This window comes from Aspergillus multicolor (assembly GCF_047715735.1).
Source record: "Aspergillus multicolor strain CBS 133.54 unplaced genomic scaffold BDW74scaffold_44, whole genome shotgun sequence".
Lineage (NCBI taxonomy): Eukaryota > Fungi > Ascomycota > Eurotiomycetes > Eurotiales > Aspergillaceae > Aspergillus > Aspergillus multicolor.
In genome coordinates, this window is record NW_027395995.1 from 6,716 (window position 1) to 19,056 (window position 12,341).

At 50.0% G+C, this 12,341-nt stretch overlaps 4 protein-coding genes across 4 annotated transcripts; 2 read left to right on the forward strand and 2 right to left on the reverse strand.

Moving 5' to 3' along the window:
- Window positions 1-1,423: 1,423 nt before the first annotated feature.
- BDW74DRAFT_183294 (non-ribosomal peptide synthetase) lies at window positions 1,424-4,525 on the reverse strand (the record flags this gene model as incomplete). The annotated part of the gene is made up of 1 exon (XM_073730483.1): window positions 1,424-4,525. One exon carries the CDS (start codon window positions 4,523-4,525, stop codon window positions 1,424-1,426), a length of 3,102 nt encoding a protein of 1,033 aa, XP_073578534.1.
- Window positions 4,526-5,497: 972 nt separating this feature from the next.
- Window positions 5,498-6,838, forward strand: BDW74DRAFT_188843 (uncharacterized protein; the record flags this gene model as incomplete). Its single annotated transcript, XM_073731824.1, has 5 exons — window positions 5,498-5,552; window positions 5,631-5,845; window positions 5,927-6,080; window positions 6,158-6,490; window positions 6,585-6,838. 5 exons carry the CDS (start codon window positions 5,498-5,500, stop codon window positions 6,836-6,838), a joined length of 1,011 nt encoding a protein of 336 aa, XP_073578535.1.
- A 957-nt stretch (window positions 6,839-7,795) lies between these two features.
- Window positions 7,796-9,182, forward strand: BDW74DRAFT_162760 (FAD-binding oxidoreductase). Its single transcript, XM_073726010.1, has 2 exons — window positions 7,796-8,841; window positions 8,893-9,182. Exons 1-2 carry the CDS (start codon window positions 7,836-7,838, stop codon window positions 9,003-9,005), a joined length of 1,119 nt encoding a protein of 372 aa, XP_073578536.1. The 5' UTR covers window positions 7,796-7,835; the 3' UTR covers window positions 9,006-9,182.
- A 1,928-nt stretch (window positions 9,183-11,110) lies between these two features.
- Window positions 11,111-12,202, reverse strand: BDW74DRAFT_183297 (heterokaryon incompatibility protein-domain-containing protein; the record flags this gene model as incomplete). Its single annotated transcript, XM_073730484.1, has 2 exons — window positions 11,111-11,528; window positions 11,616-12,202. 2 exons carry the CDS (start codon window positions 12,200-12,202, stop codon window positions 11,111-11,113), a joined length of 1,005 nt encoding a protein of 334 aa, XP_073578537.1.
- Between the last annotated feature and the right edge of the window lie 139 nt (window positions 12,203-12,341).

The following is a 12,341-nucleotide window of genomic DNA, read 5'->3' on the forward strand; positions in this document are numbered from 1 at the left end:
TAATATTATTACCAAGACTGCTTTTTAAACACGCCGTGTTATTATCTTTTTTTAAAAAGTAAATAAAAAAAATAAAATAATATAAATTATGCACTTGCTCCTGTACTATACCTTTAAGCTATATAATAATATTTAAACTGCTAATTATATTAGCCCTTAGCTTCCCCTGTCCGCTAAGATTATCTAGCCGCTAATAAATAGTACTAAAAAGGATAATAAGAAGGACAAGCTAGCCCTTACCAGCGCTGGTACCTGCCGCGGTGGTGCTGTTAATTTGCTCGCGGTTTTTACAGAGGATCTTTATAGTATAAACATGTACTAAACTAGGGGTAATCTCTTTTAGTTCTTACTAGTATATTTTATCTTTTTTTTTTTTTTTTTTTTTTTTTTTTTTTTTTTTCCTTGGTTATGGTTACGGTTTTATTGCCGGTCCCCTAATTAGGAGTTTTATAGCATAGCATTCTTGCACTATACCCACCAGTTTATTACTGCCTTAGGGCTAAGCTGCATGAATTAATAGTCTATTTTTTTTATTACCTATTTTTTATTATAGTCTTACTCCCGTCGCAGCACAGCCCTGATAATAGCACTAGCCCGTGTATAATAATTACCAGCCTGCCTGGAACCCGCGGGTGACTTGCCTTGGATACTTCCCGGCCCTAGCTAGTAATAATAAATTAGTACTATGGTTAGGGTTAACCTATGTTACTATATATTCTTTCTGGCTAAAAAGCCCTAGTATATAGCTATACAGGACCCTAAAAAGACACCGCCACCTTGGGTAGTAATATCTTATAAACATGCTTAATATTAAGCTGGTATAAAGGGCGCGTGTTAAGTAACTAGGTGGTGCGCCGGCCGGACAAGAGCATGTATTAATAATTAGGTAATATACCAGCGGGATAAGAGCACGTGTTAGGGATTAGGTAATACACCAGCCGGATAAGAGCGTGTGTTAGTAATTAGGTAATACGCCGGCGGGATAAGAGCGCGTGTTAAAAATTAGGTAATATGCCAGCGGGATAACCCCACTATATGCCGGCCAGATACAAGGCGCGGCGGCAATTGGCCGGTGCGGCGGCGGGACAGATCCGGCGCGGCACCCCCTCGCGCGCACCCCCCGGCAGAACAGCGGAGATTAGGCGTTCACCGCCCGGGGGTCCGGCGGAAACGGGGCTGCCAGTGTAATAGTGTAATAGTGTAATAGACGCCAAAGTATCTCGCTTCTTAATCTATTCCTGTGCAGTATTACCTTGGTTAAAAGTCACATTATCTACGCTTCCAAAGGGAGCAGGTCAGCGGTCGGAATAAGCATCGCGTGATACTGACGCTATACACGTATAAAAAGGTGAACTTATATACATGTCTCAGAGCACACACGGATAATATTACCCCGAAGCGAAAAGAAAATGGATATCCCATGCTACTTGCCATGCTCATCTTGTGCACCACGACCCAGCCAACTCTTCAAGCACCGCTCAAAAAGCTGGACCATAGGAATACAATTGAGAACCTCTGGGGCGTCCTGAAGAGCACCATGCAAGTTACTCCGGCCATACTCGGCCATATCCTCATACACTTCCCACCTTGTCCTCTTACCTAAGACCCTTTCCCGCAGCATCGGCACAAGAGGATACAGAGGGTCTTCAGGACGCAAAGAGAGAGACTGCACCCATTCAGTATAGGTAGCAGGTCTCATACGGCGATGCGGAGCGAGGCGGTTCAATAGCTCAAATGATGTAGAAATATCAATTGCGCTGTCCTTGTTTGGGTGGACAAGATTAAAGGCGTACCCAATATTCTCAGTTGAGCGGGATATATGCAATAAAGCCGCGGCAACAAAATCAACGGAGACAAACTCCTTGCGTTGGCGCGGGAGGAGTGGATAAGTACCCATATCCATGCAACTCGAAAACACCCGGCTAATAAAGTCGTCCGGGTTACAGAGCCCTGTCTTGCTGTGCCCAATTACAAACCCCGGTCTGTAGATTGTGATTGGGAGGCCGTTGGAAATCGCGTTCCAGACGATACTCTCCGCGACGAGTTGGCTTTGTGCGTAGCCTGTGTCGTAATGCAGGGCTAGCATATGTGGTGCTGGGCGCTCGTTTTCGGGGAGGAACTTCGTCCCTAATACGAAGCCTGTCGGGCCGTAGGCTGCAATGGTAGAAGTGTAGTGTGCTTGCTTGATCCGTTTGTGGGCTGCGAATTTAAGGATGTTCAGTGTCCCCATAACGTTATCTTGTCGATGCGCTGAGTAGGTTGCGAGGTAGTTGACTTTAGCACCTAGATGGAAGACCACGCTGGCCCATTCCGCGTAGTATTCGTATTTCTCAAAGCTCAGGCCGAGGTCAGGATTACCGAAGGAGCCTGGGAGCACAGTTAGCTTGTTTAGACTGGGTGGGTACAGCTGGTATTTCTGCAGGGTTTGATGAAGTCGTGTCCACCCGTGGGCTTCATCGTCAGCTCGAACAAGGCAGCAAATGTGTGTGACGGTAGGTATCTGAAGAATCTGTGCGAGGAAGAATGCTCCGACGAAACCCGTTGCGCCCGTGAGAAAGACTCTGCCTTCGGATGCGGCCTCCCAATCCGCTACTATCGGGATATCCGGCAAAGAGTGCACGTCCCATCCCAACTCCGAGTCCTGCAGCCACAACTTCTGATCCGTTTTGTGTGCAGAAACAGATGCCTGACCGTCTCGCCGCATATGCGTCAGATACTCGGCGAGTCGGTCCAGAGTCATATTTCCGTAGACCACCGAGGCGGGCAGTGAAACACCAAAAGCATGGTGAATTCTAGCAATCAGAGTTGCGACCATTAAAGAAGTGCCACCCATCGCAATAAAGTCGTCCGCCGGCGGGATCCCGTTATGAGGTAGGCCTAGAACGTCAAGCCATAGAAATTGCAGATCATCCTTCAGGTTGCTCCACTGGCACGCGCCATCCTTGACGCTGAGATGGGTAGACTCTATTTCTCGCATATATTGGCGCTCCAGTTGGCCACGATCAACTTTGCCGCTAACTCGTAGTGGGAAATGTTCAACGAGCTCAAATCGGGGAACCAGAAGACGAGGAAACCGTGCAAGGTATTCTCTGGCTATAGCTGCAGGCGTAACAACTGCTGACGTAGGGACGCAGAATGCCACCAAGAAGGGTGCGCTTCCGAGGTGCTCTGGAGTGATCTTGACAACTGTCGCCGCGTGGACAAGATCTGTCTCTTGAAGATCAGACTCGATAGCCTCCAACTCCACCCTCTGCCCACTGATCTTGACCTGATTGTCCTTCCGTCCAATGTAGTAGTAGACACCGCCCTCATCCCGGCGCATCAGGTCACCGGTTCGGTAGGCAATTCTTGGATGTTGATTGCAAGGCTTCAGGTGCTGCGGGAGGGAGATGAACGTCTCTGCTGTCTTTTTCTCGTCCCCAATATACCCACCCGCCACCCCCGCACCCGCAACAAGCAGCTCCCCAATCTCACCAACTCCCACAGGCCTGAGAGTCTCATCGACCAGGTACACCTCAACATCCCTGAACGGTTTACCGACCGGGATACGACCACGCTGCGCCTCATTGAATGAGACAGCGTGCCAAAGGCAATAGACGCAGCACTCTGTAGGTCCATACCCATTGATAATGCGCCGCGGTGAACCAGCCTGGAACATCGCCCGAACACTCTGGGCATTGATAGCTTCTCCGCCGGTAATCAACGTATCAAGCATTGAAAATGCCCCAGGGCACGCATAGGCAGTCACGTTGAGCAACGAGGTTGTAAGTTGTAGAACATCTAGGCTCTGCTCTTTGATGAAAGTGGACAGCGCCAGGGGGTCGAGGACTATGTCGGTCGGGAGAACAACGATCGTCGCGCCGTTGAGGAGGCTTCCCCAGATTTCGATGAGCGAGATATCGAAGACGACGCTTGCCGCATGGCCCACCCGTTGACCTTGCTTTATCCAATGGGCGTCGGGGTTGAGACAGAGATTAAGAAGCCCAGAGGCAAACAGCCCAACGGCCTTGGGCTTGCCGGAGGTGCCGGAGGTATGGAAGATGTGGGAGCAGCTTCTAGGGCCGTTTACCGATGTTGAGGAGAGAGTCGGCACGTTAATGCCATCCCTATCAACGGCTCTGTGCTCGACAAGGATGTGCCTGAAGCCCCCCAGTCGATGTGCATTCCCTTCGTCCGTGAGGACAAGGCTGCTATGGAGGTTCTCAAGGATGTTGGTTAGCCCATCATCGTCCATTTTCATATCAAGTGGTACGCATGCCTTCCCAGCGTATACAACGGCCAATTGGGCGATAATATGGTTAATTCCTCTGGGAATGAGAATTCCAACAGGGGTAATCGTCAACTGGTCCATTTGACGGACTTTACCGGCAAGGTATAATGATTTTGCGAGCAATTCGGCATATGATATCGCGTGTCCATCGCTTTCAATTGCAGTGAGGGTAGTGTTGATAGACACCCGGCCCGCGAAAGCGCTCGCCAGGTCAGCTTCGTGGCTTTCTCCTGGTACCCCGTTCATCAGCGGCATGTTATGAATAGTCTGGCGGGTCACGGCAGTTGCAATGGGAGTCTCGAAGAGTCAATGGCTATGAAAGAGACGTCTCAAGCTAATCTCGAAGGACGCGGACGCAATTTATTTGCTGTCCTGGGCCGATTGACATGAGCAATAACGTGATGGATTAATTCTTGCACTCCATACAAAGGCTGACTCCAATTCGGAGCATATTTTCTCCTAAGCCAGCGTCTTTTTCCATACCCCCCTCTCATTGTATGGGATCCACTATGCCGCCCCGTATCCACGGGACGGACGTAGATCTCCCTATAACTTCGCGCCTCTTAATCCTTCACAGGGGTGCGATAGTAACAATTCACATTTAAAAACCTGCATACCACCCCCATCTAAGGAAGCCTAGTCAAGCTGCCGCGCCACCCGCGTATATAATTCGCGCATGATGTCACCAAAGATCTCACCTACACCGTACGTACGACTTCACTTGATGTTTCCAGATATCTATCAAGCTCGCTGATCCCACCTGACAATACCACGCCTATGTAGTCAACCCTGGCTATATTCTAGGCGCAAATCATGTCTCCTCTCTGAGTAACCTAGATTGCAGGCTTGGATGTCAGCCACTTAGCTTACATCACTGATGCGCAAGAAAGTTCGAGGGTTAGTCCTAGGCAGAGGAGGGGTCTTGCCTATCTTCCGCGGCCTTGTTACACAACGGAATGATGTGGAAACCTTGTCATACACAGAACAATCGAAGTCAACGTGGTAGCTCCGCGGAGCTTGAAGAACTGCGGGGTCACGGCTTGTTACCATTCAAACGCATACAACCCCAACTCAGCCGTACGTCACATGGCTTACACAAGATTGCTCACGGACCTCACCCTTCGAGGAACATATAAGTCATCCAATAACGAAGCTTTTCGATCATCTAGCCTTGCTTTACCGATAATTGAGCGTAGCAGAGCGCGAGATCAACACTCTTCGACGAAAATGGCATCCGCCCCTGCACCCGCACAGAAGGTCATTGTTGTATACGGTGCTACCGGTAAGCCATCCTATCATACTATCATTTTATCAAACACATGAGTTGTACTCTATTCAACCTGGTTCTAACCAAGTAAAGGCACCCAGGGAACAGCAATCACCCTTTCCCTGCTGGAAAGCAAGGAGAAATTTGCCATCAGGGCACTGACCCGCAATCCTGAATCTGAGAAGGCACAGAGCCTGGCTCGTCTTGGGGCCAACATCGTCAGGGCAGACGGGCACAATGATGATGATATGAGGGCTGCGCTCGAGGGCGCATGGGGGTTCTGGCTGAATACGCACCACCATGATGCCGTAAGCTAGTCTAATACTTCGTTCCTAATGGTGGAATGCTGTGCCTTCCAACTGCTTACTCTGGTTCACTTATTTTCGCAGGCTGTGCTGGATCCCAACGGGTCAAGTGATGAAGACCTCGGACGCAGACTGGTTACTATTGCTGCTGAGGCCGGCATCAAGGTCTTTATCTATAGTACCTGTGGCTCGCCGGCAGAGATCACAAACGGGAAAGCTCCTGTCCCTGGCATGGATGGTGAGTGTCTCCCTCTGCGTCCTACGATTTCCGTCTGTCTTCTAGTGGATCTACTTACATTCTTCTACAACCCATAGCGAAACACCGCGTGGAAGTATTCGCCCGCCAATTCCCCACCTTCGAAGCCGTAATCGGCGCCTGGCCAGCATGGTACTTTGAGAACTTTATCGACGCGGAGTACGCGGCTGCATTTGGTGGATTTCCCATGCAGTCTGATCAGGAGGGGTACCTCACCTTTACCAGTCCGCGGGTTGGGGGTGATGGAACGGTGCAGACTGTCTCGGTGGCTGATGACTTTGGCGAGATGGTGCATGCGCTGTTTCTTGATCCAATCAGGTGGCATGGGTGTACGGTTCCGCTTATGAGTGATGCGTTTTCGTATGAGGATATGGTAGAGGCTTTTAGTCAAGGTGTGTATAGTGGAAGACGGCCTATCATTCCACCCACCCTTCCTGGTTGTCTCGGATTCTTCCGGGCTGACGTATGCACTGACTGGCATTATAGTCACTGGACTAAACGCTCGATATATACCGATGGAGTCATACAAGGATTTCCCGACGCACGGTAATTCCGTCCTGGTCGAGCTGCAGGATGTTTATCGATATATGCAGAATGCGAATGGGTGGTTCTTCGGCGAGCCGGATGACGTGGAGACCTGTCAACAGCTGAAGGACAAGGCCCGGTTGGACAAAGGCTTGGAACCACAGCGTCTGATCAGTATGAAGGAGTACTTTGCGAAGCATTATGGGGGTCAATGAGGGGGTGGTGGGCTTGCTGAGCGGATTCGTGTAACCCTACCTGGGTATCTTTACCATGCGTTCTTTGGCCGCCGATGGTTTTTGTCCCTTATGAAGGTACAGTTGAGCTGCTCGGATGTTCTGTATCCATTATTTTATCTTGTCTGTGACGTTATATTGATGATCGTTCGATTGTTTGATCTGTGCAACATTTCGTATCCAACCTTGACGGACTCATTTCCCGGGTATAGAATATGGTCGTTGGGGATGCAGTAAGCCGGGACGGACATTGCCATGCTGCGATGTAACACATGCCTAGGATAAATAAAGCATACGACATAAGGTGGAAACTCCCATGGCTCTAGACAATGAGAATTGGCGGCCACAGATTTCCGGGCAACATTGGTCAGTCAGTCCTTGAAAGTTAATGATGCTTGTCGAATAAAACCTGGTCGTCATTGTGGTACAAGATTGAGAAGATATAATGGGGCTTTGTATATTCTCTTGGCGCATGACTTTGACAGGAGGGCAGTCTCGTGCTGGTCAAGTAAAGTTCACCAGATTACCTTATAACGTCAACGTTTCTCAGATCATTGTCATGAGCTTGCCTCTTGGTATAGAAGACCATTACCGATTCCAGAACAGGGGATTAAATCCGCAGCGCAAAAATGATCGCTGCTCAGCAGTTGAAATCGCAGCTCGGAATCTCCGGTGCCGTGCTCGGCCCCGGCGATGACGCGTACGAGGAAAGCCTACGGGGATGGTCTGATCTTATCTATCGACAAGCAGTACGCTCCACCTCTAGACTACTAAGCCTTCGCCCTTTTGTTGTTGTTTTTTTCCACTAATCTTTACAATATAGGCTCTTGTTGTCCGTCCCAAAAACGCCGAGGACATAGCAAGCACCGTGAACTATGCCCGGCAGAATTCTATAGACATAGCGGTTCGGGGCGGTGCCCACTCAACGAGCGCGACTTCCTCGACAGACGGTGGAATCCTACTTGACCTGGGCAAGGAGATGAGCCGGGTGATTGTTGAACCCGACGCCCAAATTGTTACCGTCCAAGGCGGTGCAACATGGCGGGATGTGGCCAGGGAGGTTGGGAAGTACCCGCTCGCTGTCAACCTGGCCACCGTGGGACAGGTCGGCGTTGGCGGGCTGAGTCTGCAGGGTGGATATGGGTATTACACCCCACAGCACGGGGTTGTGCTTGACACGATTCTCGCGGCAAAAGTCGTCACTGGCACTGGGGAGATTCTAACCGCGTCCCCGGAGGAGAATCCAGATCTGTTCTGGGCGATTCGAGGTGCGGCGATGAATGTTGGCGCTGTGTATGAGATTACGTTCCAGGCATACCCACAGCCCGGCCTCGTCTGGTATGGGATGAGGACTTATGCCGCCGACAAGGTCTTAGATGTCGTTGAGGGGCTAAATGCAGCAATTTTCCATCCTCGGGCCAAAGCGGCCGCGCAGTGCTTCCTTCATTTCGACCCCGAGGACCTAAAGACCCCGGTTGTCAGCACGGTGTTGCTTTTCGACGGCAGTGAGAAAGAGGCTCACGAGCACTTTGCCACACTGCTAAAGATAGAGCCCATGAAGGATGACATGGCAATGAGACCTTTCTCTGAAACATGTACCATCCTCGACCCTCTGGTGCCGCCTGGTGGTCGAAAAATGGAGATAGGGTTCCAAACAGCCCTGCCACCTCGCCCGACGTTCTTGAAGGGGATTCTTGACGTCATCACCGCTAAGCTCACCGAAGAACCCGATCTTGTTCATAGCTCCGTGGAGATAGACTACTTTGACCCTACCCAAATCTGCAAGGTTCCTGTTTCAGCGGCTGCTTTCGCTACACGGGTTCGACTGCTGCATGCGACGTCGATGCTGCAGTGGTCCGATGCCAGTAAAGATGAAGAATTTATCAACTTCGGGCACTCGATTCGGAAGATGGCGGAGCATGAACTACTGTCGCAGGGCCTTAAGCAGACGCTCACAACGTCAAACTTTATTGATTACACCCATGGTAGGTAGTCACGGCCCTCGACTGCTGCTTGAATGGCTAACCTCTCGCCAGAAAACAAATTGTCACCCTCGGAGATGTTTGGTGAGAATGTAGACCGGTTGCTGCAGGTCAAAGCCAAGTACGACCCGGATAACCTGTTCAACAAGCAAAACCCCATTGTTTGACAGCGGCAGAAGGAAATTGCAACCAAGGTCTTTTGGTTATGAAAGCGGCGAGGGTTGACACAGTGTTCCATTCTACAGTCTCCTCCCTCAAAAGAAGTAAAAGGTGTTCAAGATTGGATTAACAAGTGACGGAAGGCTTGAAGGGTTGTGGCAGGATATCATAGCGTTGGATTGACACTTCTGGTCTTTGGGGTCTTTCTTTCCTCTCTCAAATTGAACAGAGCGTTTGATTCAATACTGCTAGGCAGGAATACAAACGACTGCATTTTGTAGGATCAAAGAACCATAAGTAGTAGTAGTAGTAGTAGTCTGGTGATCCCGCTAAACAACGGGCCCCTAGTTGCTCAGGCCGCCGCAGAATATCATTATTTCTAGCCACAACAATAGCACCTCCACCGCGAATCCAGCTAATTTTGTTGAGTAAAACGCATCAAGTCTACCATATATACTTTGACCTGGCTCTGCAATGTACAATAATTGTACAATAATAGTATTATTAAATTCTTAAATTTTCCTACCCTTGTTCATTGCCTGCAATGCCTTAGGCATATAACCCTATGCCTGTCTGGGTTTTAGACCCTAAAACCAGTCTTGAACCACGAGGTGGTACCTAAATGAAGTATATCCTAGGTTAGAATTATATTATTAGTGTATTCTTACTATATTCACGGACCCATATTTCCCAACAAGGTATTTATAAGGCCTGCTTCATACCAGATTTGCACTAAATATGTATCTATCTATACTAATAATAAACTAGGTTGCCATGGCTTGGAGCAAGTTATCCTATGACAGTTATAGGTAGTCTATATCAAATGCTCAGTGAATACATGTCTAGGCTATAGACACCACCTAAGCTAGGGAAACTATAGAAATCTCCGACCAACTCTTTATTCATGGGCCTCTATTGATTTAGCTGGTTCCGAGTTGAGTCGCAAGTAACGGAGTGCTAATTAACAGGGGTATTGACTCCCGGATATTAAGTTTGTAAAGCTTTTCTGGCGGTAGTTCACCTTCCAGCCAGCGATCTTTGTCCACGGGTACCTTGCTGATGTTATCAACTATCTTCGACCTCGCAGCCTCTCTCGCCAATCGCTGTGCAAGTCCTGGCTGGAAATCTGCTAGATTGCTTTTGAAGCAGCAGTATCCTGCAATACTTTGGGGCACCTTGTGGCAATATACCCGCACCGAGCTGCCGAATTGCCAGGTCCTGTGAATCAGAAACAAGCGTTGGTCGTACCATTCCCCGCACGTTGCAGCTCTCCATTGTCCGATCGTCGAGGGTCGACAGGACCACAGAGCCGTGCATACTGTCCTCCGATCCAGAATCTACCTCGTAAGCTTCCACTTTAAAGTGACCCCGACTTGATCTTCCAAGAACAGGCAACGTGTCCCGAAGAAAGCCGTCATGTTGGCCTCCTCCAATTGAGTTTGTGAGCGAAAACTGGTAGCGTAAAGCGGAGTTGGGAGCGGGAATAGGCGCAAACCTAGCTGGGCAGAGGACCTTCAGTTCGGCGCCCGCATGGTCACGATTATAGTGGAATTTAAAGGCACCCTTCCAAGCTGCCTACGACCAGGATGGGAGTAGTGGAACCCTATGCAGGTTATGCGCTTTCGTCCTGTCCTGTTATCTCGCGACATTCGCCTTGGAGGCCACTTCTCTCTAGTACACACGCGACTCTGCGAACGCCAATTCAAGCAATAACTGAGCAATGGCATCCGGCAGCCAGATATGGTGTCGCAACCAAGGCGCATGACAATAAGGCTCTCCAGTCCCCTAAAGGCGTTTAGTCCATCCTCTTGGGTGGGGTGAGCTCACGTTGAATGTACTCCTCGACTATCTTCTCGTACATCCAGACAGCCTCCTAGCAGCCGGTCTTCCTCTTTACCAATGGCACAGCGGATAGACTGCTTGAAATGTGTGTAAAGTGATCGAATATATCCGAGATTTCGTATGCATCAAGGAGCGACTCTCTAAAGGCCGCCTGAGCGCAGGTAAAGAACGTCTCCCCGAATATCAAGCATCGTCGAGCCAAGACAATTTCCTGCAAAGTCCATGCTCGTCGGAGCCATCGGTAACGCTGAAGATTATCGCTCAGTGCCGGCTACAGTGGCCCGACTACAGAGCACTGTCCGGCCCGTAGGGGTGCTCCGGCAGCACTGGCAGGGAGCTGTCGCATTACCCTCGCACCAGGCAGCCCATGTTTGCAGTTGTTGCCCGATTTGGCCACTATGCAGATCTCAGGCCGTGCATAAATATCGTGCATGTCGAGGATCTGGGCTTGTTTTTCCTCTGAGTTATCCTGGGCAATACAGGTCGAGTCGACCCACAGGTATTGAAGCCCTAGGTTGGCAGTCACTATCAACGCGTCTTCGATGGTGCTGGGAAGTTCCATTGGAAGTGGATGAATCAAGATCCCATCATCACGCTGGGCCCAGTCTTCGCTCTCCTTAAGGGTGCGAAGAGTGTATGCTTCTCCGCAGACATAGCTCAGTGTTGCGGGCCGATGGGCATCTTCATTCCTGATTGTCGTGACCTACCGTTGTCGCACGTCAATCAGCTTGAAGAAGGGATTGTGACCATGTTCCGGTAAATGGGTAGTAACTGACAGTGAGTCCAATGTCCCACTATCCGGTATTCGTCGACCGGTCTGATGCTGACCAGAGCACGTATCAAACCAACTCCCCAACAGCTGTCGATCAACTCGCGGCTCGAGAGTCTTGTACGCAGAAAGCGGGTGGTCGAGCAAGCGGACAGGCTGTTCACAGGTTACCAGATAATGGTCGTAACTTCCCCGGACCAGTGTCCCTTGAGCCAAAGCGAACGCCGGCGGATCCTCTTTGTCAAACCGTATGTCAATGCCCACGTAGAACTCCTTGGGGCAATGTGACACCACCAGGCTTAGGTAGGAGAATCGGCTGTTTTTAACGACCAAAGCGAGAAAAACGGAATCATTGCTAGGTTCAGATGGTGATGACGACGCATTGGATAACGCATCTCGTGCAACCTCATGAACCCTAGGGATTACAATATCAGCACAGAAGGGGCATCCGTCTAGGGCTTGGTGCCATATGTCGTCCAGTGTACCGAGATATACCGTCTCATGCTCGAACCGGTGTAAGGAAGTTGCGCCATCGCCTAGGAGGAGTGCGTCAAAGTCGATCTTTCGGCAAGTGTTGCATAAGTCTGGGTTCATTGGTACTTGGTCGATGCGTTGCGGGCATCTTTCCAGCTAGCACTGCTGTCCTGGAGAAAAGCTTGCCGATTCTTTCGCCCTCCCACTCTCGATTATTGGGTCTGACATTACTGAAGACACGGGCACTAGAAGGAAGAGG

Coding starts and splice junctions, on each gene's coding strand:
- BDW74DRAFT_162760 (XM_073726010.1), top strand. CDS start 7,836: ATGAGCCGGGTGATTGTTGAACCCGACGCCCAAATTGTTACCGTCCAA. Junction 8,842..8,892: donor CTTTATTGATTACACCCATG/GTAGGTAGTCAC, acceptor ACCTCTCGCCAG/AAAACAAATTGTCACCCTCG.